The sequence below is a fragment of the Mobula birostris genome, chromosome 12 (assembly GCF_030028105.1).
Source record: "Mobula birostris isolate sMobBir1 chromosome 12, sMobBir1.hap1, whole genome shotgun sequence".
NCBI lineage: Eukaryota > Metazoa > Chordata > Chondrichthyes > Myliobatiformes > Myliobatidae > Mobula > Mobula birostris.
The window spans coordinates 51,424,462-51,448,649 of NC_092381.1; the positions used below are offsets into that span (position 1 = coordinate 51,424,462).

The following is a 24,188-nucleotide window of genomic DNA, read 5'->3' on the forward strand; positions in this document are numbered from 1 at the left end:
CCCAACCACCTGCTTCACCTATCACCTAGCTTCCCCTCTGCCACCACCTTGTTCTGGCATCATCCCCTTTCCGTTCCAGTCCTGATGAAAGGTCTTGTTCTGAAACGTCAATTGTTTATTCATTTCCATAGAATCTGCCCCACCTGCTGAATTCCTCCAGCATTTTATGTGTGGTGGTCCAATTACTAATTTAATAGTTTGCCACAATATTGAGAGCTAAAGGGCCTGTTCCTTTGCTTTATTGTTATCTTCTATGAAACCCGAGGGGCAACTTTTCCACGCAGATGGTGGTGAGTAAATGGAATAAGCTATCGCAAGTGGTTGAGGCAGGTGCAATAACAACACAGAAAATGATGGAGGAACTCAGCAAATCAGGCAGCATCTATGAAAATTAATAAACAATCTACATTACGGGCCAGGAGCCCACCTTCAGGACTGGAAAAGAAGGGGAAAGACACCAGAATAAAAAGGTGGGATGAGAGGGACGAGGATAACTAGACAGTGGTAGATGAAGCCAGGTGGATGGGAATGGTAAAGGGCTGGAGAGGAAGGAATCTGATAGGAGAGGAGAGTGGACCATAGGAGAAAGGTACCTGGGAGAGGTGAGAAGCAGGTGAGAGAATGTAAAGGGGAAAAAGTGGGGAATAGAAGGGGGGGGGGATAGGGAATTTTTTTTAACTGGATGGAGAGATCAATATTCATACCATCAGGTTGGAGGCAACTCAGACAGAATATAAGGTGTTGCTCCTCCACCCTGAGGGTGTCATCATCTTAGAACCAGAGGAGGCCACGGACTGACATGCCAGAACAAGGATGGCAGTTGAAATTTTAGATGTTTAGCCACCGGAAAGTTCTGATTTTGGTGGCTGGAGCGGGGGTGCTCGATGAAGCAGTTCCCCAATTTATGATGGATTTCACCAATGTAGAGAAGGCTGCATAGGGACCACCAGACACAATAGACGACCCCAGCAGATTTTCAGGTGAAGTGTTACCTCAGCTGGAAGGACTGTTTGGGGCCCTGAATAGAAGCAAGGGAGGAGGTAAGTGGACAGGTGTAGCCCTTAGGCTGCTTGCAGGGATAAGTGCCAGGAGAGAGATGAGTACGGATGGATGAATGGGCAAGGAAATCATGGAGGGAGTAATCCCTGTGGAAAGCATGGGGGGTGGGGAAGGTAAAGATATGTCTGATGTTAGGATCCCTGTAGAGATCGCGGAAGTTGTGGAGAATGATGTGTTGTATGCAGAGCCATCATTTAAGATTCACTTGGATAGGTTCGTGTGGGGAATGGCGTTTCAGCTGAATATCAGAAATTGAGTCTGTCTGGGTGAACATCGTGTTGCCATAGACTACTTGTACCTTTAGGCCTAGGTTCATGCAGTATTGCTCATTTACTCTGTATGTGTGATATCCAGAGTACAAGGAGTGTCTAGGAATTTAAATATACTGCAGGAGTGAGCTTCCTAGAGTTGGAAATAATATTCTGATATGACATCATCTCCAGTTCTGCCGATCAGAATCAGGTTTAACATCACAGGCGTTTGCTGTGAAATTTGTTAACTTTGCAGCAGCAGTACGATACAAGATAATATGGAAAAAAACATATTTATTTATATAATTGTTAAATTAAATAAGTAGTGAAAAAAAGTAGAAAGTACTGAGGTAGTGTTCATGGGTTCAACGTCCATACAGAAATCAGGTGGCAGAAGGGAAGAAGCTGTTCCTGAATTGTTGAGTCTTTGCCTTCAGGCTTTTGTACCTCCTTCCTGATGGTAACAATGAGAAGAGGGCATGTTCTGGGTGGTGGGGGTCCTTAATAATAGACATTGCCTTTCTGAGGTATCACTCCTTGAAGTTGTCTTGGATACTACAGAGGCTACTGCCCATGAGGGAGCTGGCTAATTTTAGAACTCTCTGCAGCATATTCCAATCCTGTGCAGTAACCCCCACCCCACCCCATACCAGATGGTGATGCAGCCAATCAGAATGCTCCACGAAGTGTATCTGTAGAAATTTACGAGTGTTTTAGGTGTCATACCAAATCTCAAACTCATTGAAATATAGCTGTTGTCTTGCATTCTTTATAGCTGCGTTGATATTTTGGGACCAGGTTGTATCCTCAGAGATATTGACACCCAGGAACTTGAAATTGCTCACTCTCTGCACTTCTGATCCCTCTGAGGATTGGTTTGTTTCCTCATCTTGCCCTTTCTGAAGTCCGCAATCAGCTCTTTGGTCTTACTGACATTGAGTGCAAGGTTGCTGTGGAACCACTCAACTAGCTGATATATCTTGCCCTCTCATCGCCATCTGAGATTCTGCCAACTATGGTTGTGTCATCAGTAAATTTATAGGTGGTATTTGAACTATGCCTAGCCACAGTCATGTGTGTAAAGAGAGTAGAGCAGTGGGCTAAGCACACATCCCTGGGGTGCGCCACTGTTGATTGTCAGCGAGGTGGAGATGTTACTTCCAATCTGCACAGATTCAGGTCAGCCTGGTGCTAAACCTACTGTGTGTCACTTTCTAAAATGTAGTGTCACCTGCAGTTCTGTTGCTTTTCTCCATAAGGGTCTAGACTCTCACAGATGGGTCCTCCTCTCCTCTCCTCACCACCATTGCCAACTATCCGCCTGCTGTAGCTCCCTCCTGAATTTAGGTGCTGATGCCACCTTCTCTCCTCCGCCTCCATCTCACTGTTGCTGCTGGCACGGATTTCATCACTGTACCATTGACAGTTGTCCCATCCTGCTAAAGCTTGTGCTTTGGAAATTCTCTTGCTAATAGCTCCCCTCTTTTCACTGCTATCTTCTCTCCGAAGAGCCCTTCTGAAATTCTATCTCTGGCCAAGCTTGTATTGATATTTCTTATGTACTGTACATAGGATGTTAAAATTTGTCTGATAGTACTAATGTGAAACATGAAGCATAAGTCCTGGTTGTTGAAATGTTTGTAGACTCCAAGAGTATAAATTTCATAGCCAGCCTCACTGACTCAGTGAGTGAGTTTGCTCAGCAAAACACCATAAGATATAGGACAGTATTAGGCCATTTGGCCAATCGAGCCTGTTCAGCCATTACATCATACCAATTTTCCTCTCAGCACCAGTCTCCTGCCTTCTCTCCGTATCCCTTCATGCCCTGACCAATCAAGTATCTATTAACCTCTGCTTTAAATATACATAAGAGTTGGTCTCCACAGCTGCCTGTGGCAGAGTTCCACATATACGTCACTCTCTGGCTAAAGAAGTTCCTCCTCATCTCTGTTCTAAAAGGACACCCTCTATTCTGACCTGTGTCTTCTGGTCTTAGACTCTCCCACCAGAGGAAACATCCTCTCCACATCCACTCTATCAAGGTCTTTCACTATTCAATAGGTTTCAATGAGGTCACCCCTGATTCTTCTGAATTCTAGTGAATACAGGACCAGAGCCATCATACACTCTTCATATGATTTATTTTTGTGAATCTCCTTTGAACCCTCTCCAGTTTTAGCACATCCTTTCTAAGATAAGGAGACAAAACTGCTCGCAAAAACCAAATGAGGCCTCACCGATACTTGATATAGTCTCAACATCACATCCTTGTTTTTAATATTATACTCCTCTTGAAATGAATGCTAACATTGCATTTTCCTTCCTCGCCACTGAGTCAACCTGCAAATTAGCCTTTTGGGAATCCTGCACAAAGACTCCCAAATCCCTTTGCATCTCAGTTTTTTTTATATTTTCTCTCCATTTAGTATATAGCAACCCTTTTCATTTCCTCTACCAAAGTGCATGACCATACACTTCCTGACACTGTATTCCATCTGCCATTTCTTTGCCCATTTTCCTAATCTAAGTCCTCCTGTAGCCTCTCTACTTCCTCAAAACTACCTGTCCCTCCACCTATCTTTGTATTGTCTGCAAACCTTTCAAGAAAGCCATCAATTCCATCATCCAAATCATTGACATATCAGGTAAAAAGAATCAGTCCCAATAGAGACTCCTGTTGGAACACCGCTAGTCACTGGGAGCCAGCCTGAAAAGGCTGCCAATGAGCCAGTGCTTTATCCATGTTAGAATCTTTCCTGTAATACCACGGGCTTGTTTAGCAGCCTCATGTGGCACCTTGTCAAATGTCTTCTGAAAATCCAAGTACACAACATCAACCCATTCTCCTTTGTTTATCCTGCTTGTTATTTCTTAAAAGAATTCCAATAGATTTGTCAGGCAAAATTTTCCTTTGAGGAAACCATGCCGACTACAGCCTACTTTATCATGTGTCAACAAGTACCCTGAGCCTCATCCTTAATAATCACCTCCAGCATTTTCCCAACCACAGAGGCCAGACTAACTGGCCTACAGTTTCTTCTGCACCTCTCCCTTCTTGAAGAGTGGAGTGACATTTGTGTTTTTCCAGTCTTCCAGAACCATTCCAGTATCTAGTGATTCTTGAATCTAGTGTTTGGAAGAGAAGGCATGTAGAAAGACCCTATTCCAACCAGGCAGGAGATGGTGCAGCAGCTGGTATTCATCTGAACTTGTATGTATGAATGAGAATTTGAGACACAAGTTCAGGCATTTATAATTTGGGGACCACCTGTATCCAATATGTCAATTTTCACACATTTTGATAAACATTAATGGTGAAGTCTGAGCAAAAATTACAGATCTTAAATTCTGTTAATAATGTAAAGTAAAATTATCCCTAATTAACATTTTTATTTTATTGCTAGTTCCTTGTATGCCAGCACCTAACATCACCTGCAGAAATTATAGTGGCATTGTGAGCACTTTCAGTGGAAAGGAAATTGGTTTCTATAAGCCTTTTCCATGTCGTAATGTGTAAGTATTTCAGATTTTTTTTTTATCGCGCATAAAGTTAAAATAAGATATTTCTTCACTGCATATTAAAACATTAGTTTGAAAGCATTAAAAGCTTTGTGTTTATATACAACCCAATAGTTCTGTTTTGTCAGATAATTACTTTACAGAGGAATGTTCAAGTTTGCAATATTTAATGTGGTTTGTATGAGAGAAAAATGAATTTGTAGGCTAAATAGCTTGCTATAGTGCTGTAGTTCTATGAATTATTTTTAAATGCTGAGAAACTTGACAAGTAGTGAGGTTCTACTAGGGATCAGTTTCAGAATGATGATTTAGTTTTTGAACAAGAAAGATACAAGACCACAGACGCTGGAACATGGAGCACAAAATAAACTGCTGAAGGAATTCAGCAGATCATGCAGCACCAATAGGGAGATGGGGAGTAGGAGTTGTTGACTCTCATTTCAAGAACCTGCATCAGGGCTTAAAGGAGGGTGAAGGTAAATGGTATAAAGAAGAGTGAGGGAGAGATCATACACGCCATTATCTAATAGGTGGACTGGGGAGGGGGTGAATGTTGATGTGTAGTACTAGGTAAGTCAGGGAGGAGGTGGAAGAGTTAGAAGATGGAAGTAGTGTGACAAGTGAAAGCAGACAGAAAAAAGGCACATGGAACAAGGTGGCAGGAAGGGAGATTGGAGGTGGAGACAGGCTAGAGAGTGATAAATGGGGACACACACTACAAGTGTACATTTGAATACCAATATTTAGGATCAGAATTCTGTTTCATTTATATATCTATCGTTTGTGGTAAAGACTCCAGTCAAATACATTGCATCTAAAATCATTTGGAACCCCATGGCTAAAATCACATTTTACGTATATTGTGAAATTCTAGAAAAAAAGGAAGCGCTCATACTGAAGCCTGTGTGAAGAGAGTGCAGAGGTTGACCACTGGTTTCAGTGTTTCAGCATTTGAGTAAGTGGGAGAATTGGTGAATCTTGGCAATCAGGAAGAATGTGCAACATAGTAAGATGAAACCAGGTTACACCTATCGGTCCATCCATCTTGTTCAAATCTATGATGTCGCTGCATCATTATAATATGTTCCCCACCCCACCTCACCTAAAGCATGCTAAGAAGGACAAAACCCTGCTCAAAAATATGCATTTTTATTTTTTGGATTATCTTGGATTCAATGGCCCTAAAGTATTTGTCCTGGTTCTTGTCTGACACAAACAGTAGCTTGCCCGGAGGTCCACTTTTAGCAAGTTTATCCTTCCAAAACAGAATAGTGTCTTCCTTAATCTGAGTAGAAACATAGAAAACTTACAGCACAGTACAGGCCCTTCAGCCCACAAAGCTGTGCCAAACATATCCTTACCTGAGAGATTACCTAGGGTTACTCATAGCCCTCTATTTTTCTGAGCTCCATGTACCTGTCCAGGAGTCTCTCAAAAGACCCTATCGTATCCTCCTCCACCACTGTTGCTGGCAGCCCATACCATGCACTCACCACTCTCTGTTTTTAAAAAAAAAAAAAAAAAAAAAAAAAAAAAAAAAAAAAAAAAATTACTCCTGACATCTCCTCTGTACCTACTCCCAAGCACCTTAAAACTGTGCCCTCTCGTGCAAGCCATTTCAGCCCTGGGAAAAAGCCTCTGACTATCCACATAATCAATGCCTCTCATCACCTTATACACCTCTATCAGGTCACTTCTGATCCTCTGTCGCTCCAAGGAAAAAAGGCCAAGTTCACTCAACCTGTTCTCATAAGGCATGCTCCCCAGTCCAGGCAATATCTTTGTAAATCTCCTCTGCACCCTTTCTATGGTTTCCACATCCTTCCTTTAGTGAAGTGTCCAGAACTGAGCACAGTACTCCAAGTGGGGTCTGACCAGGGTCCTATATAGCTGCAACATTACCTCTCGGCTCCTAAACTCAATCCCACGATTGATGAAGGCCAATGCACTTTATGCTTTCTTAACCATAGAGTCAACCTGCACAGCAGCTTTGAATGTCTTATGGACTTGGATCCCAAGATCCCTCTGATCCTTCACACTGCCAAGAGCCTTACCATTAATATTATATTCTGCCATCATATTTGACCTACCAAAATGAACCGCCTCTTATCTGGGTTGAACTCCATATGCCACTTCTCAGCCCAGTTTTGCATCCTATCATGGTCCCGCTGTAACCTCTGACAGCCCTCCACACTATCCACAACACCTCCAACCTTTGTGTCATCAGCAAATTTACTAATCCATCCCTCCACTTCTTCATCCAAGTCATTTGTTCTGATTGGTGAGCCGGTTGAAACAATTTGTCAGTTGCCTCTGAAGATGACTATATATAATATGTTTTTATATATGAAATATGGGAATTGTTGGCAAGCCAGTGTTTAATTTCCTTGGGGACAAGCCTATTTTGGAGAATACTTAAGATTCAATCATAGTGAATACTTAAGATGTACTGTTGCATGTATGCCAGAATGAGTAAATGTGGTTTTCCTTCTCCAAAGGACATTAGCTAACCATCTGGGTTTTTATGTGGTCCCACAGTTTCATGTTCTCATTACTGATATCAGATTTGTAATTCCAGGTTTATTTAAGTAACTTAATTTAAATTTTCCAGCAACCTGGATAAGATTTATACCCATTCTTGGATTTTCAGCTTGGGTCTCCATGGTGCAAGTCCGTAATTTACCACTATACTGTTGAATACATCATTGATGTGAGAAAGGTTAATCTGGAATAACTGCTTGAACTTAAATTGTGAGGAGGACAGTAACTGATAAGAATTAATATGTTATCATTTAGAAAGCCATCAATACTTGGAATCCTGGACAGAATAGCTAAGTGTGGAATTGTATTTGATGGATAAAATAATATCAGTTTAAAAAGTTTTACTCACTCAGAGATACTTCGAAGGCTCAGATAGAATACATCACCTGCTATATTTTAGGAGTTTGCTTAAAGCCGCCTTAGAAGACCTTCTACCACTGATACTTCCAAAATATGTAATCAGTATTATGTTGTAGTGCTTTACTGATTGGGGGGATGGATGATGTTTGACTGAATTTATTTCACTCTATGGAATACAATTGGGAAAATGTATGGAGGTTTCCTCCTAGCATCTTGGCTAGGATCAATTAGTATCCTGAAATTTAAAAACTCTGATTTATTGATAATAAAATAGTGAAAAGATGTATGGAATAACAAAAAAAGCTACAACATTTAGATACGCTGGATGTACATGAGAAAATTGAAGTTAACTTCTCCAAATTGAATGGTCTCTTTTAATTACTAAAATGGTGAAGTCTGCATTGAGTTGTGAGCTAGTAGAAGCAGATCTAAGAGATATTTAACTAAGGCCTCGACTTTTGGTCTGTTAACATTTTAACTCCTATTAAGATTGGTTAACATAGAGCTCCAGCAAACAAGCATTAGACAAACATTCAGACTTCTAATTTTGCTAAATCAAACATGTTGTTTTTAATAATACCATCTATTTAACCATTACTAATTTCTATAGTTGCTGTTGTCTTCAAATGCCTCCTTAAAGGCTGATTTTCCCTGAGCATTGACTCTTCAACACTAAACCGCAACCTAAATTCCTATAACAAGAATGGAAATGATGTTAAAATACTGCTCAATCTGATGTCAATGTGTTATAAAAGAGTTTCTATGGTTAAATTCCCTTAATGCACACTTGGATCCATGATAAGCTGTAATGGTATTGTGGTTGAAATTAGGAATCTAGTATTTGGAAATCTGAATGCAGTCCATATCCTGATCAAATTATAGTACCACTCACAAAATGCTGGAGGAACTTAGCAGGCTAGGCAGCATCTATGGAAAAGAGTACATTCGACATTTCAGGCCGAGCGAAACATCAGTTGTACTTTTGTTCCATAGATGCTGCCTGGCCTGCTGAGTTCCTCCAGCATTTTGTGTGTGTTGCTTGGATTTGCAGTATCTGCAGATTTTCACTTGTAAGTTATAGCACTGTATCCTTCTGTTCTAATGCACTGTGATGTATTGCCGCCTCTTTTTAAACTGAAGGCCTATTTATATCAAAAATTAGGACATAGGGAAGAATGCAAACAAGAGAAAATCTGCAGATCCTGGAAATCTGAGCAACACACACAAAACGCTGGAGGAACTCAGCAGGCCAGGCAGCATCTATGGAACAAAAAGTGTACTTTTTCTGTTTTTCCCCATAGATGCTGCCATAGGGAAGACCATTTCTAGATTTTATTACTTGATATGAGGTTGTCGGACAAGTCCAGTAATTTCTATTTTCATATTTTTCTTTAAGGACTGGTTATTCTTATAAGGTGGCAGTGGCTCTTTCGTTATTTCTTGGATGGCTGGGAGCAGACAGATTCTACTTGGGGTATCCAGCTTTGGGTAAGGATTGTCCATATTTTGAAGAACATAAATTGGTGCTAGTTTTTAATACATGAAATTGCTGTTATTGCCATGAACATTTAAACTTATCTATTTATTTGGCAATATCTTTACACAAACCAAGCAATCAATTCAATTGCACCACTTTTTTTCCATTATATTTGCAATTTTGTAATGGCATTTCTGGATATGATTGTCAAAAATGCTTGTTTTTATTAACTGATAAATTATTGCAATCTGAGGCTCTAAAATACAATGTTTTTCATTACCATTATTGTAAGTAATGCTTTAAAGTATTCAATTTGTATTAAAAGTCTGTTCAAGCACACCTTGTAAATATTCTTGCTTGCAGTAGGCTTCCCAGTACCTGTAAATGCATAAATCTCCTCTATCTTGAGATTGGTTGATTTAGTGTCATTATCATTTATTATCATTTCCATGTTATAATCTTAAGTAATAGAACCCTAGATCGTTCAATTCTTTTTGGTAATTGATTTGTATCTTGCTTTAGTACAGTTTGTATATGGGTACAACTTGTAATGTGCAGCAATCCCTTATTTTCTACAGTACTGTGCAAAAGTCTTTGACACATATGTATGTATAGCTGGAGTGCTTTAGACTTTTGCACAGTATTGTATTTGTCAATGTAGAGCAAAGAGCGAGTTTGTAAATTTGGTGGGAGTAAAGGATGTCAGAAATGGCGAGAGTGGAGTGCCCCGGGAGGGGTGTGGGGCAGGTGACAGAGGAGGAGTTCCAGGGGTGGGATGGGTGCAGTCACACCCAGCCCTGAGACACTAGGCAAGGTCATTTGATTCTGAACAATTGGTTTATTGATGATACCAGAATGTTGCTCTGGTGCTTCCGGCTCCTTTTCCCAACCATGATTCCCCTCTGCCTGCCCCCTTCCCACTCTCAGTCCACAATAGAGACCCATATCAGAATCAGGTTTATCATTACTCACATATGTCATGAAATTGGTTTTTGTTTGTGTGATGCAGTACAGTGCAATACATAAAATTACTTCAGTATTGTACATAAGTTATAGGTTCCCTAGCTGTGGATATATAGATATGCTTAGATTTTTGCACAGCCCTATACGTAAGAAATTGTATTTGAGAACAGAAACTCCTTTCATTTCCATTGTCTAAACATACTTCACGATGCAGTTGGGCAGATGGTAGTGTTATCTCTGGTCATTCATCTAAGTTCTAATGAGTACAGGCTCAGAGCCATCAAGTATTCCTCACAGATTAAACCTTTTTATTTAGGATTATTCTCATATACCTCCAAGGACCCTCTCCTATGTCAGCATATTCCTTCTTAGTTATGGAACCTAACATTGCTCACAGTGCTCCATATGTGGTCTGACCCATGCCTTAAGCAGTCTCAGCATTCCATCCTTGCCTTTATATTCTAGTCCTCTCGAAATGAATGCTGATATTTTATTTGCCTTCCTTACTACTGATTGAACCTGCAAGTTAATCTTTAGAGAATCCTGCACTAAGGTTCCCAAGTCCCTTTATATCTGTGATTTCTGAATCTGCTTCCCATTTAGAAAATATTTTGTGTCCTTATTACTTCTACCAAAGTGCATGACTGTACACTTCCCTGCACTGTACTCTTATCTGCTACTCAGTCTTTTAGAGGAGATGGGGTATGTTTTATGGTTAATTCAGTATGTGCATAGAAATGGCGGTTCTATCTCAGTCCTGCTCAGACGACCTCAAACGTCTAGTGGTCAAATGTCATCCATTTTATCTGCTGACGGACTTTTCTGCCATCATCCTGGTAGCAGTGTACGTTCCACCTTAGGCCAACGTCAGACAGGCAATGGAGAAGCTGAGCACCATAATCAGTAAACACAAAACAGCGCACCCTGATAACTTCCCTATCATTGTGGGGGATTTCAATCAGGCCGGTTTGAAGTCTCTGAACAGCTACCACCAACATATCATCTTTGAAACTAGAGGAGCCAATACACTTGATCACAGTTATACCACCATCAAGAACGCTTACCGTGCTATACCACACCCACAGTTTGGAAAGTCCAATTAGTTTGAGTTGGCGTACTTCTCCCAGCATGTTGGCAGTAACTAAAGACCACAGCACCAGTGGTGAGGATCAAGAAGGTAGAGGAGTGTTTACAGGACTGCTTTGAATTGGTGGAATGGACATTATACCGGGATTCATCTCTGAATATGAAGGAATATGTCACAGTTGTCACCAGCCTCATCAAGATCTGTGTGGATGAGTGTGCCTTCGAGAACGTACTGGACATACCCAGACCAAAAACCATGGATGAACCAGGAGATTCGTAGTCTGCTGAGGGCTAGATCTGTAGTGTTCAAGACCGGTCATCCAGAACTATAAAGGAAGTCCAGGTATGATGTACCAAAGACTATATTAAGGGTGACAAAACAATTCTGATTGAAGTTAGAGACAGTACTGGATGCACATCAGTTCTGGCAGTGTCTGCAAACCATTATTTTCAACAAGGTGAAAGCTAACATCATGAATAGCTGTGATGCTTCACTCACAGATGATCTCACTGCCTTTCTGCACACTTTGAGAGGGAGAATAAAACTACATCTGTGCAATTCCTGCAGCATCTGATGATGCTGTGATCTCTTTCTCAGAGGCCTACGTCAGAACATCTTTCAAGGGGGTGAACCCTCGCAAGGTGTCAGGTCCTGATGGTGTACCTGGTAAGACATTGGAGAGCTGTGCCAATGAACTGGCAGGAGCGTTCAAAAACATCTTCAATCTATCTCTGCTGCAGTTGGAGGTTCCCACCTGCTTCAAAAGAGTGACAATCATACCAGTGCCCTAGAAGAGCAGGATAAGCTGCCTCAATAACTGTTGCCCAGTTCCACTTGCATCTACTGTGATGAAGTGCTTTGAGAGATTGGTCATGGCTAGAATTAACTCCTGTCTAAGCAAGTTCCTGGACCCACTGTAATTTGCCTGCTGCCATGTTATGTCTACAGCAGATGCAATCTCGCTCTCCACTTGGCCTTGGATCACCTCAGCAGTAGCAGTACTGGCATCAGGCTGCTGTTTATTTATTACAACTCAGCACTCAATACCGTCATGCCCTCAGTACTAATCAACAAGGTCCAAAACCTGGGGCTCTTTGCAACTGGGTAACACTGGTGCACCTCAAAGATAAATGCTTAGCCCACTGCTGTACTCTCTCTACACCCATGACTGTGTGGCTAGGCACAAACGCCATCTATAAATTTGCTGATGACACCATTATTGTTGGCAGAATTTCAGATGTTGAAGCATGCAGAAGTGAGATAGCTCAGCTGGTTGAGTGGTGAACGTCAGTAAGACCAAGCAGAATGCATCACTGATTACATCAACTTCTGTGTGGACTGCATGTTCCAACAAGAACTGTCCTTTGTTATTCAAATAAGAAGCCATGGGTGACAAAGGACATTAAGGACATCCTGAACGCTAAAAAGAGGGCGTTTAGAGATGGAAATAGGGAGGAGCTGAGGACAATACAGAGGGACCTGAAAGCCAGGATCATGGAGGCTAAAGACAGGTACAGGAGGAAGCTTGAGTGGAAACTCCAGCAGAACAACATGAGAGAGTTCTGGACGAGGATGAGGACCATCACTGGGTTCTGGCAAACTGGCAACAGAGGAGCTGAAGGCAGTGTGGACAGGGCCAATGAACGTAACCTGTTCTTTAACAGATTTGACATTGTGGCCCCTGCCCAACCCCCACATGAGCCATCTGTTGTCAGCCCCAACTAACACATATTCCACTCTCCCCTCCTACCCCTCCTCACAGTCCCCCACCCTGCTCTCATGACTATACCGCTTCCTCACACGAAACCACCACGGTGGGCTTCACGGCTGAACAGGTGAAAAGACAGCTGAAACGTCTCAACCCAAGCAAGGCTGCAGGACCGGATGGTGTCAGTACCAGGGTGCTCAAAGCCTGTGCCCCTCAGCTATGTGGAGTACTTCGCCATGTATTCAACCTGAGCCTGAGGCTCCGGAGGGTTCCTGTACTGTGGAAGACGACCTGCTTCATCCCTGTGCCGAAGACGCCACGCCCCAGCGGCCTCAGTGACTACAGACCGGTGGCATTGACCTCCCACATAATGAAGACCCTCAATAGACTTGTTCTGGAGCTGCTCCGGCCTATGGTCAGGCCTATGGTCACTCCTAGTCGCCTACCAGCCCCGACTAGGAGTTGAGGATGCCATCGTCTACCTGCTGAACCGTGTCTACGCCCACCTGGACAAGCCAGCGAGCACTGTGAAGGTCATGTTTTTTGACTTCTCCAGTGCGTTCAACACCATCCACCCTGCTCTGCTGGGGGAGAAGCTGACAGCAATGCAGGTGGATGCTTCCCTGGTATCATGGATTCTTGATTACCTGACTGGTAGACCACAGTACGTGTGCTTGCAACAGTGTGTGTCCGACAGAGTGATCAGCAGCACTGGGGCTCCACAGGAGACTGTCTTGTCCCCCTTTCTCTTCACCATTTACACCTCGGACTTCAACTACTGCACAGAGTCTTGTCATCTTCAGAAGTTTTCGGATGACTCTGCCATAGTTGGATGCATCAGCAAGGGAGATGAGGCTGAGTACAGGGCTACAGTAGGAAACTTCTGTCACATGGTGTGAGCAGAATTATTTGCAGCTTAATGTGAAAAAGACTAAGGAGCTGCTGGTAGACCTGAGGAGAGCTAAGGTACCAGTGACCTCTGTTTCCATCCAGGGAGTCAGTGTGGACATGGTGGAGGATTACAAATACCTGGGGATACGAATTGACAATAAACTGGACCGGTCAAAGAACACTGAGGCTGTCTACAAGAAGGGACAGAGCCGTCTCTATTTCCTGAGGAGACTGAGGTCCTTTAACATCTGCCAGACAATGCTGAGGATGTTCTACGAGTCTGTGGTGGCCAGTGCTATCATGTTTGCTGTTGTGCGCTGGGGCAGCAGACACCAATAGAATCAACAAACTCATTCATAAGGCCAGTGATGTTGTGGGGATGGAACTGGACTCTCTCACGGTGGTGTCTGAAAAGAGGATGCTGTCCAAGTTGCATGCCATCTTGGTCAATGTCTCCCATCCACTACATAATGTACTGGTTGGGCACAGGAGTACATTCAGCCAGAGACTCATTCCACCGAGACGCAACACAGAGCGTCATAGGAAGTCATTCCTGTCTGCGGCCATCAAACTTTACAACTCCTCCCTCGGAGGGTCAGACATCCTGAGCTAATAGGCTGGTCCTGGACTTATTTCATAATTTACTGGCATAATTTACATATTACTATTTAACTATTTATGGTTCTATTACTATATTATTTATGGTGCAACCGTAACGAAAACCAATTTCCCCCGGGATCAGTAAAGTATGACTGAATTGATTGTAGACTTCAGAAAGGGGAAATCAGGGGAATACCCACACCAATCCTCATTGTGGTGTCAGCAGTGGAAAGGGTGAGCAGTTTCAAGTTTCTGGCTGTCAACATCTCTGAAGATCTCTTCTGGCTCCAACATATTGATGCAATTACAAAGGTGCAACAATGGCTATAATTCATTATGAATTTGAGGAGATTTGGTATGTCAGCAAAGGTGCTTTGCAAATTTCTACTGAAGGTCCCCTTGATTGCCTCTTTGCCTTCTGCCAGTAAGCCAGTCTTTTATCTATTTTAGTATCTTTCCTATAACACCATGGCTCCTATCTTGTTTAGCAACCTTGTGTGTGACACCTTGTCAAAGCCTTCTGTAAATCCAAGGTAACAGGTGAAAGGGAATTATTAAATCGGTCAATCCTTTTTCAATAATCCTAACACTTTAAAGCACAAATTTTCAAAACAAACTTTTTGAAAGTAACTTACTGTAAATAATATTTGATATTAGATTTGGCCAACTTTAATTATTTTAATTACATAATTTATACTTTATTTGCTACAAATGAGTTTTTAATGATATGCAAATCTATAATCACTACTTGAAAATCTTTCTGCCCAAAGAAGCTAATTTTATATGATTAAATTATAATTCTCTCAGATGATATAAAATGGTAATCAATTTAAAACAGAACATTTAAAACTGCTGTTTAAAAAAAAAATTCTTTTTTTTATTTTATTTTTATTTGGATAAGGAATTCACAAATATCATGCACTTTTTTCACACATAACCTTTTCCATTTTTTTATATGTATAAAACTACAATTATTTATACATTCTTAAGTACACATTGAGATGATATAAAAGGAAAATAAACATTTAAATAGATAATTATGTACTGTGGTAAATCTAACCTATTAGGCTAAGTAATAGAATTAGTTGTTAAGAAAAATGGTAATAATAGTTTCCATATAACCCTTCTGGACCATTTCCACTGGTCCAAAATGTTGTATATAAGCCTATGTATCAACCATTGTAGGTGTTAATATCCTAATTTGTTCATGCTTGCTCCTGCCCGCAGACATAATTATCCAATCCCTATGTACTTATTTACTTAATTTTTTCATTTTTTTTATCCCTTTTCCAAATCTTTCCCTTTACTTGTGTTAATTCTCTATTTTCCAAAAGAAAACAAAAAAAACAAACATTTAGACTAGGGGTGCTTACGTTAGCAATATTACTGTGTTGATGAGAAGAGCAGTATAAATCATTAGGAGAGTCATCTAAAGCCTGCTCACATTGGGGTTATATATTCAATCCATTTATTCCAGATTTGATAAAATTTTTCTTTTTAAGTTCTCAGGGAGTAAGTCAACTTTTCCATTTTAAATATTTCCAAGATAATTTCGTACCAATCTTCTAATGTAGGTGGTATTGGATTTAGCCATTTTCTAGTGATTGATTTCTTACTTGCTGCTAAGAGGGCCTGCAGCAACTTTATATCTTCCTTCTGTTCAAGAAACAATACATGCCCCAAATAGAGCATCTCAAAGTTCAGAGGTATCTGGGACCTAAGTACCTTAACTAATGTTCTATGAATACCTTCCCAAAATAGACTTAAATTTAGGGCAATCCCAAAAAATATGAAAATGATTTGCCTCCTTGGAGCCGCACCTTCTCCAACACATCACATTTGTATCTTTATATTTTTCCTGATATGGGGTCTTGAAGTATCTTATAATATTTTTCCAACAATGTTCTCTCCAAGTCAAAGAATTAGTCGAGGACCATTGAAAGCTGCAGATTTTCCCCCAAGCCTCCTCTGAAAGTACCAACCCCGCTTCTTTCTCCCACTTCTCTTTAATATACAGTGTATTTACATTTTTAGCATGGGAGAGTGTATTATATAATCGAGAAACTGATTTACTAGGTATTGAACTGCAAGCCGAATTCAGAATTTTGAAAAATTCTAATTCTACTGTTGATAGGTCTGTATATCTACAACTCTGGTTAACATAGTTTCGTACTTGAAGGTACCTAAAAAAGTCATTATGTTCTAGGCCATGTTTGTCCTGCAGGATTTGGAAACTTTGTAATACTCTTTTATCTATAAATGAGAGGTAGGTTGTAAGACCTTTCTTTATCCATAGCTCAAATCTTTTATCTCCTCTGTTGGGAAGGAATTCGGTATCATATGCACACCATCTAAAGAGTTTTAAGATGTTATTAATTCCACATGAATTAACCACCTTCTGCCATACTTTTAATGTAAGATTTATCCAAGCGTTTTTAAATTTTTCCAACTGGGCCATCAATCCTTTGTCAGCTATTGAGGAAAACTGTCAACTAATCCAAATTCTACTTCCTTCCATCTAGCCTTATATTCCCTATTACACCAATATAACAGAGGGGTTATCTGTGAGGCATAAAAATAATTTCTCAGGCAAGGAAGAACCATACCTCCTCCTTCCTTCCCTAACTGTAAGGTGTTATATCGAATTCTATGTTTCTTTCCTTGCCAAATGAAGCGGGAAATCCATTTGTCCCATTCCCTGAATTGATTATCATCCACCTCCACCAGTAAAGTACGGAAAAGATACAATAACCGAGGAAGAATATTCATTTTTATAGTATTTATCCTTGAATTTAAACTTAAAAAGGGGATAAGATTCCATCTATGCATATCTGCTTTTATCTCTGAGATTAATGGCCCATAATTTACCTGTGACAGTGTTGAAAGATCCTTCGGCAGGGTTATTCCTAAATATTTTAATGATTTAGCTTCCCACTTAAGATCATATGTATCCTGCAACTTTTTGGATGGTGTATAATTTAGGGACATAACCTGCGTTTTCTTTACATTTATTTTATAACCTGATATTTTCCCAAAGTCATCCAACAGTGTAAACAATCCTATAAATGATTTTTCTGGTTCACTGAGATAGACCAAAACATCATCTGTGAATAACGCCACTTTCTGTTCAATCCCTGCCACCTTGATACCTTTTACGATTTCGCTCTATCTTATTAGTTGGGCAAGCGGTTCAATATATAGCGCAAAAAGGAGAGGAGAAATTGGGCATCCCTGTCTAGTGCCTCTCTCTGAGATGAAGGGGTCAGAGAGGTCCCCATTTATCTTAATTTGGGCTGTAGGGCTGTCATATAGAGTCTGAATTACTTTAATAAACTTTTCTTGAAAGCCGAATCTTCCTAACACTCTGTATAGGAATGCCCAACTAACCGAATCAAAAGCTTTCTCAGCGTCCAATCCTACTACCATTGTCTCTGTCTCGTTCTTATTAACCTGTTCTAATATGTGCAGAGTTCTCCTTATGTTGTCCTGTGTTTGTCTTTGTTGAATAAATCCAGTCTGGTCTAAGTGGATTAGGCCAGGTAAAAGCTTTTCCAATCTGCGCGCTAATATAGATGTAAATAGTTTGTAATCTAAATTAAGAACACTAATTGGCCGATAATTGCCACATTCTAGTTTATCTTTACCCTCTTTAGGAATAACTGAAATAATCGCTTCTCTCCAGGAAGGTGGAATTTCTCCTGTCTGCAAGATCCAGTTAAAGGTGTTAAGTAGTAATGGGGCTAACTGTGTCTTCAGGGACTTGTACCACTCTGAGGTAAACCCATCAGAACCCGGGGACTTTCCAGCCTTTAACCTAGAGATGGCCACGTTCAGTTCTTTGACAGTTACTGGTTCTAATAAACTTTCATTTTGTAAGTCTGTAAGTTTAGGTAGATCTAAAAAATTCAATACACTGTCTATATAGGGCTCATTGGGGGCCCAGGGTTGGGAGTACAGCTCTCGTTAATATGTTTCAAAACTCTCTTGAATTTTCCCTGTTGTACTCTCCACAAGCTTTGTCTTTGGATTCTTTATTTTATGAATTGTATTGTCTGCTTGTTGTTTTCGTAATTTATATACTAATAATCTAGCTGATTTACCTCCTACTTCATAATTCTTTTGTCTCAAGTAAAGAAAATTTCTTTGAGTTTCCAATGTATAAATATCGTCAATTTCACTTTGCAATTTCCTAATTTCCTATTTTCGATTTGAGTTACTTTTGTTGCTATCTACAACTTGAAGTTGTTCTAATTTTCCTTGAAGGTCTGCTAATTTTTGTGCATTGATTTTTTTCATGTGAGTGGTAATGGAAATAATTTTCCCTCTCAGTACAGCTTTCAATGTATCCCATAAGATCACTGATGATGTTTCTCCCATGTCATTAAGGTCTAGATATTCTTGATTTCTCCCCTTAATCTCTCCATTACTTTCGGGTTATTAAGTATATGTGAGTTTAGCCTCCATAGTGTTTTCCTCATTTTCCTTTCCAGGATTAGAGACATAGAGACTGGGCTGTGATCCGACAGATCAATTGTTGCAATATTACAGTTTTTTATCCTGAGTCTATCTGTATTAAAGATAAAGAAATAGTCTATCCTTGAATAGGCTGAATGAGGGAAAGAGTAATATGTATAATCTTTACTAGTAGGGTGTAATTCCCTCCAGACATCTATAATTCCCAACTCCTCCATCAATGAATTCACTTTCCGAGTTAGAGGTTTATTCTGAGTAACTATTCTTGAAGAACCTAATATAGGATTTAATCTAATATTAAAATCCCCTCCACAAATTACTACCCCTTGAGAACTGACCATTAGGTCAAAAATGTGTCTATAAAATGACCATTCACAACCTGGAGGAGCATAAACATTCAGCAATGTTATTTCTGTACCTTCTATTCTTCCTGTGATTTTTACGAACCGTCCTTCTTTGTCTCTAGTCTCTGAAATATGTTCATAATTAAGAGTACTTGATATTAAAGTAGCTACCCCTCTTTTGTGACTCAATTTATATGATGAATAAAATACATGCTTAAAGCCCATTCTTTTTAATTTTCCATGTTCAGATTGGCTCATATGTGTTTCCTGGAGGAAAGCTATTTGTGCCCTCTCTTTTTTCAATTTAGACATAATCTTATTTCTTTTAATTGGATTCAAAATTCCATTAACATTATAGGAAATTATTTTTACCAATTCAGTTTGCATTTTTCTCTAGTAGAAAAAAAAACCACTCTCCTTTTCTAACCAAACAGTAAGCAATCCCTTCTCAACAGTAAACCAAGACATATAACCACACCCTAGACATTTTTGAACGTGCAACATTTGAAAATTTTTCCTGACTTCCCACAGTGAGGCCTGAGCACCGACCCGCCTCAGTTCAGAGGGATAACCTCTATCTTCACCCTGTGTTAGAGGGCCCTCAGCAGTTTGAATAATCATAGAGAATTTTCTCCTATTTATGTCTCGACCATATTGCTATCATTCAAGTTATTCCGTCTAGTTTATTTTCAGTTACCAGTTTTCATTTTACCTTTAAGTCCGATTTACTCTTTTCAGTCATTTCTCTTAATTAATCTGTGTTCTCTGTACATTCGCGTCTGAATATTTGCAGCTTTTCCTTGTAGTTTGACACTCTGGTTCGTGTGGAGCGTCCTCGCCCCACTAACTGCCACGACTTCTGCCGAATCCTCTCCAGTAGCGACTCCGGTTGGGTGATAACCTTAATAGGTAGTCCCCAGTCCGCCAGGTCCAACGTTGCCTCCTCCACCGTAGCGTAAGTTTTTGTCCCTTCGTCGTAAAAGACTCTCAGCCGAGCTGGATACGGGGTCTGGAATTTGATGTCGTTTTCCTTCAGGACTCTCCGTGTTTCCGTATATTCCTTCCGTCTGGCAAGAATCCCCGGTGCGTAGTCGTGGTCTAAACTGATTTTACAGTTGTTCCACATGAAACCTTTCTTTTGCCATGCCCTTTTAAGCACCTCTTCCTTCGTTCTGTAACTGAGAAATCTGACCAGAATCGATCTGGGCTGGGCGCCTGCTGGAGGCTCTGGTGCCAGCGCGCGGTGAGCTCTTTCTATCTGTAGGTCTTTTGCGGCCGGTATATCAAGGTTCTGTCTAAGTAGCTTCTCCATGAAGGGAATCATCAAACCGGGTTTACCTTCAGTTCCTTCGGGAACTCCGTAAATCCTCACATTTTCCCTTCTCGAGCGGCCTTCTTGATCTATTAGTTTCCACTGGAGCTGGTCTTGCAGCTTCAGCATTTTTGCTATCACCTCCTCTGCGTTTTGTAGCTTCTCTTCAATTCCAACAATCCTCGCTTCGGCTTCATCTATCCGCGAGTTAGTTTTTACTATTTCTCCTTCAATATCTTCCAGCTGTTTGCTGTTATCTTGTCGGAACTCGCGAATCTCTCCGAGAATCAAGGACAGAGTCACCGATTCCCCCTCATTATCTCCGTCCTGGCTTGCCGTGGGGGAGCTAGGCCCGTCGCCTTGCTGCGTCTCTTTATGTTTATCAGCCTTCGGAGCGGACTTTTAAATCTTGTTCTTAGACATCATCCTTGCCCCTTTTATTAATATAGTTATGCAATATTAAGTATTTGTCTAAATTCAATTATGGGGCAGTTTACCTTTTTTGTCGAGAGACCTTTTCCTTACGCCACCACTCCCTTTATGACCCGGAAGACGGCCAAAAAAAAAAAATTCAACAACCATAAACCTAGGATGTTCCAGTACTTTGACTAACATTTTAATATTATTATTAAAAATTTCTATTTCATGGTTTGCTATCTGAGAATTCCTCAAAGTGATTGACTGTTCAGGCAGTTTAGTGATACCATTCTCACTGCATCCCAGGGCTTCACTTGAACTGATGCTTTGTAGAAAATGATATCAAAAAACTGGTGATTGGTTAGGAAGTAGGTGATAGAGAAGGGAACATAGGGTTTGTTCTTTGATGCCATCTGACAAATGTTTTGGCAATATAAGAGAGTCGCACAGCTGATTACCTGAAATCCAGAGTGTGTTGGATTGGTTGCGCACATTGGCAAGGATGCACTTAACTAAGGATAATATCAAGGAACCTCAGTGGAACTGAAGACGGTGGAAATGAAGTGGAAAACACTCTACAGGCCAGAACAAAACTTAGCATAAAGGAAGATGGTTAAGATTATTGGGAGCTTATTCTTCTCAGTTCTAGAACGTTGTTGCTTCTCAGGGCAGTATATTAAGGTAGCCATCTTCATTTTGAACAATGACTTCACTTTCATTGTGAAGTTGGTATTGGGATGCTTTTTATGTAAAGCTCAACTTAATTTGCAGCGTCTCAGCAAAGAATCAACCCATGCTTATATGTTGATCTGGCGACACGCAAGCATAAGCTATTGAATGGCAAACAATAGTCACACCTCCTAAAGCATTGACTGACTGGAGGAGAGAGTTAGCTGCCACCCCTGACACTTTGTGGCTTTGTCATGACTGAGTTCACAATATTCAATGTAATGGACATCACTGATGCCTGGAAACTGAAACTGAACAACAGAAATATTGTAGCTACAAAAATAAATAGGTCTAAGGGCCTGTTTCTGTGCTGTACGACTTGGATGAAAAGTTGGGTGTTTGACTTGTTAGAAACCATACCACCATCTTGAACACTTAAACCAGGTGTGAAATGGAATACCTTCCATTTGCCTGAATGAGTGCAGATTCAGTGAACTTGATGGCAATCAACATGTTGACTGGCAGTCCCTTCACCCTTCTCCTTTGCCTCTACTGTTGACTGACTTTGATTACAATGTTTGCATAGCAGCTCAGTGTCTCATCAGCCCAGGAACCCTATCATGTTCATTTCTCCTTCTGGAAAACAATCTTGCTTTGGAAATGGATTGCTTTCTTTCATCAATATATCTATATTCTGAAACCCTTTATCTACAAGAGCACTGCTTGTGTACTTTCTCTGAGTGGGCATAGAAGTTAGTTAAAAGAGCAGCTAACCCAAAGCCAGGGCTAATAGTGGTAGGTGGTAAATACTGGTCTTCTGAGCAATGAGACCTACAAATATATTTTTATGAATCACATTTGCATGTGAGGTTAATTTAATAGATACATGGTGGATGTTTGTGGGAAGATATAGAGGGTGAAAGGCAGATTAAAAATGTGGTCAAAACAGTGACAGATGGTGTACAATGTAAGTAAATGTGAGGTCATAATTTTTAAATACCAAGAAGACAAATCTGTATGTTTGATGGTAGTGTTCCAGGGGCAGTGGACAAGTAATGTTATTTTAGTGCGTAAATTAATTAAGTCTAGAACTTAAATGTAAACAATCACGAGGGCTAATGGTCAATTGACTTTTTTTCCCTCAAGGTTTTCATTCAGAAGTGCAGGAATTGTGTTTTGGTAATATAACATTTTAGAATCAATCTAGAGCACTTAATTTAGTTTAAACTTCACCTTTAATTTCTAAACTAAACTTTCAAATGAGGTATCACCTTGGAAGGATGTAGAACATCTATCACTTGAATAACAGCTTTTAAAGGTGATGGTCAAGGCAGCCTGTGTGTGTGTGTGTGTGTATATATTTCTGTACATATGTATATTTGTACATGCGTATGTATATATGCGCACACATATGTATATATGTGTGGTGTGTGTATGTATATATATTTTGAAGAATTTATTTATTTTGAAGTATCATGGTTGGGAAAGGGGGAAGGGAGAGGAGAGGGGAGGGTTCAGGAAGCACCAGAGAAACATTCTGTAACGATCAATAAACCAACTGTTTGGAATCATATTAACTTGTCTGGTACCTCCGTGCTAGTTGTGTCTGCACCTGAGCCAACTCCCACCCTGGCACTCTTCTAGCACCTGTCCCACACTCTGGCGCTCCACCCCTGCCATTCCCAACATCTTTAGGTTCGACTAGATTTACAAACTTGCTCTCTGCTCTGTTTTGATAAATACAATATTGTGCAAAAGTCTTAGACACCCTAGCTCCTAGCTATATATGTATTGCCTAAGAGTTTTGCACGTGTGCGCACACATTCACGTACACACACCATTTTTATGGCATAGTTACTCATCATCAATGTACTTTCCCAAGATTGAACCTATTAGTTACACAGAATAAAAGGTTCCAAGCAGTCAATATTTGAAAATTCCACAGATATAACCCAGTCAGTTAAGAAATTTCTCCTCATTTCTGTCCAAAACAGTTACTTTGAGACAATGATATTCATCAATGAGGGCTGTGAAAACTTAAGAGAGTGACCATGAATTTAAAAACAGGAGCTACTCAGTATTTTATTGCTTTTATTCAGATTTCATGCAGCTGAAGTTCTCTTGTTTGGTGTATCAGAAAGAGGAATTGGAAGAATGAAAGTTTCAGTGTTTGGTTGTTAGGATGGGATGTGTGAATTGTGTGTCATAAGGAGGAAAGAAGGGATGACTAATTCAGAGAACCAGAGATGATGGATGAGGCAGATCTTGCACAGCCTGTGCTTTGAGGGACATCTTCACAGCTTGGGGTCTATTCAAAACATCACTGATCAGGCCCAGTGGCAGACACATGAGTCAAGATTTCAGATGTAGCGATAGAGTGAGTAATATCCTGTATACCATGGCCAATCCTTTTAAATAGGATATCCAAATATTAGCTTTAATTTAAGTAGTTTGCCATTATTTCACATGGAATGTACTTCTGAAGGGAATGGAGTTGATAATGAAACATAAGAT

At 40.4% G+C, this 24,188-nt stretch overlaps 1 protein-coding gene across 4 annotated transcripts in view; it reads left to right on the top strand.

The window, feature by feature from the left end:
* Positions 1-24,188, top strand: part of tm2d1 (TM2 domain containing 1) — a 76,163-nt gene that overhangs the window by 12,357 nt on the left and 39,618 nt on the right. For all 4 annotated transcript variants that reach the window (XM_072273788.1, XM_072273786.1, XM_072273787.1 and 1 more), the window contains exons 3-4: positions 4,718-4,826; positions 9,130-9,221. In XM_072273788.1, the coding sequence (XP_072129889.1) occupies positions 4,718-4,826; positions 9,130-9,221 (201 nt within the window). The remainder of the gene's footprint in view (positions 1-4,717; positions 4,827-9,129; positions 9,222-24,188) is intronic.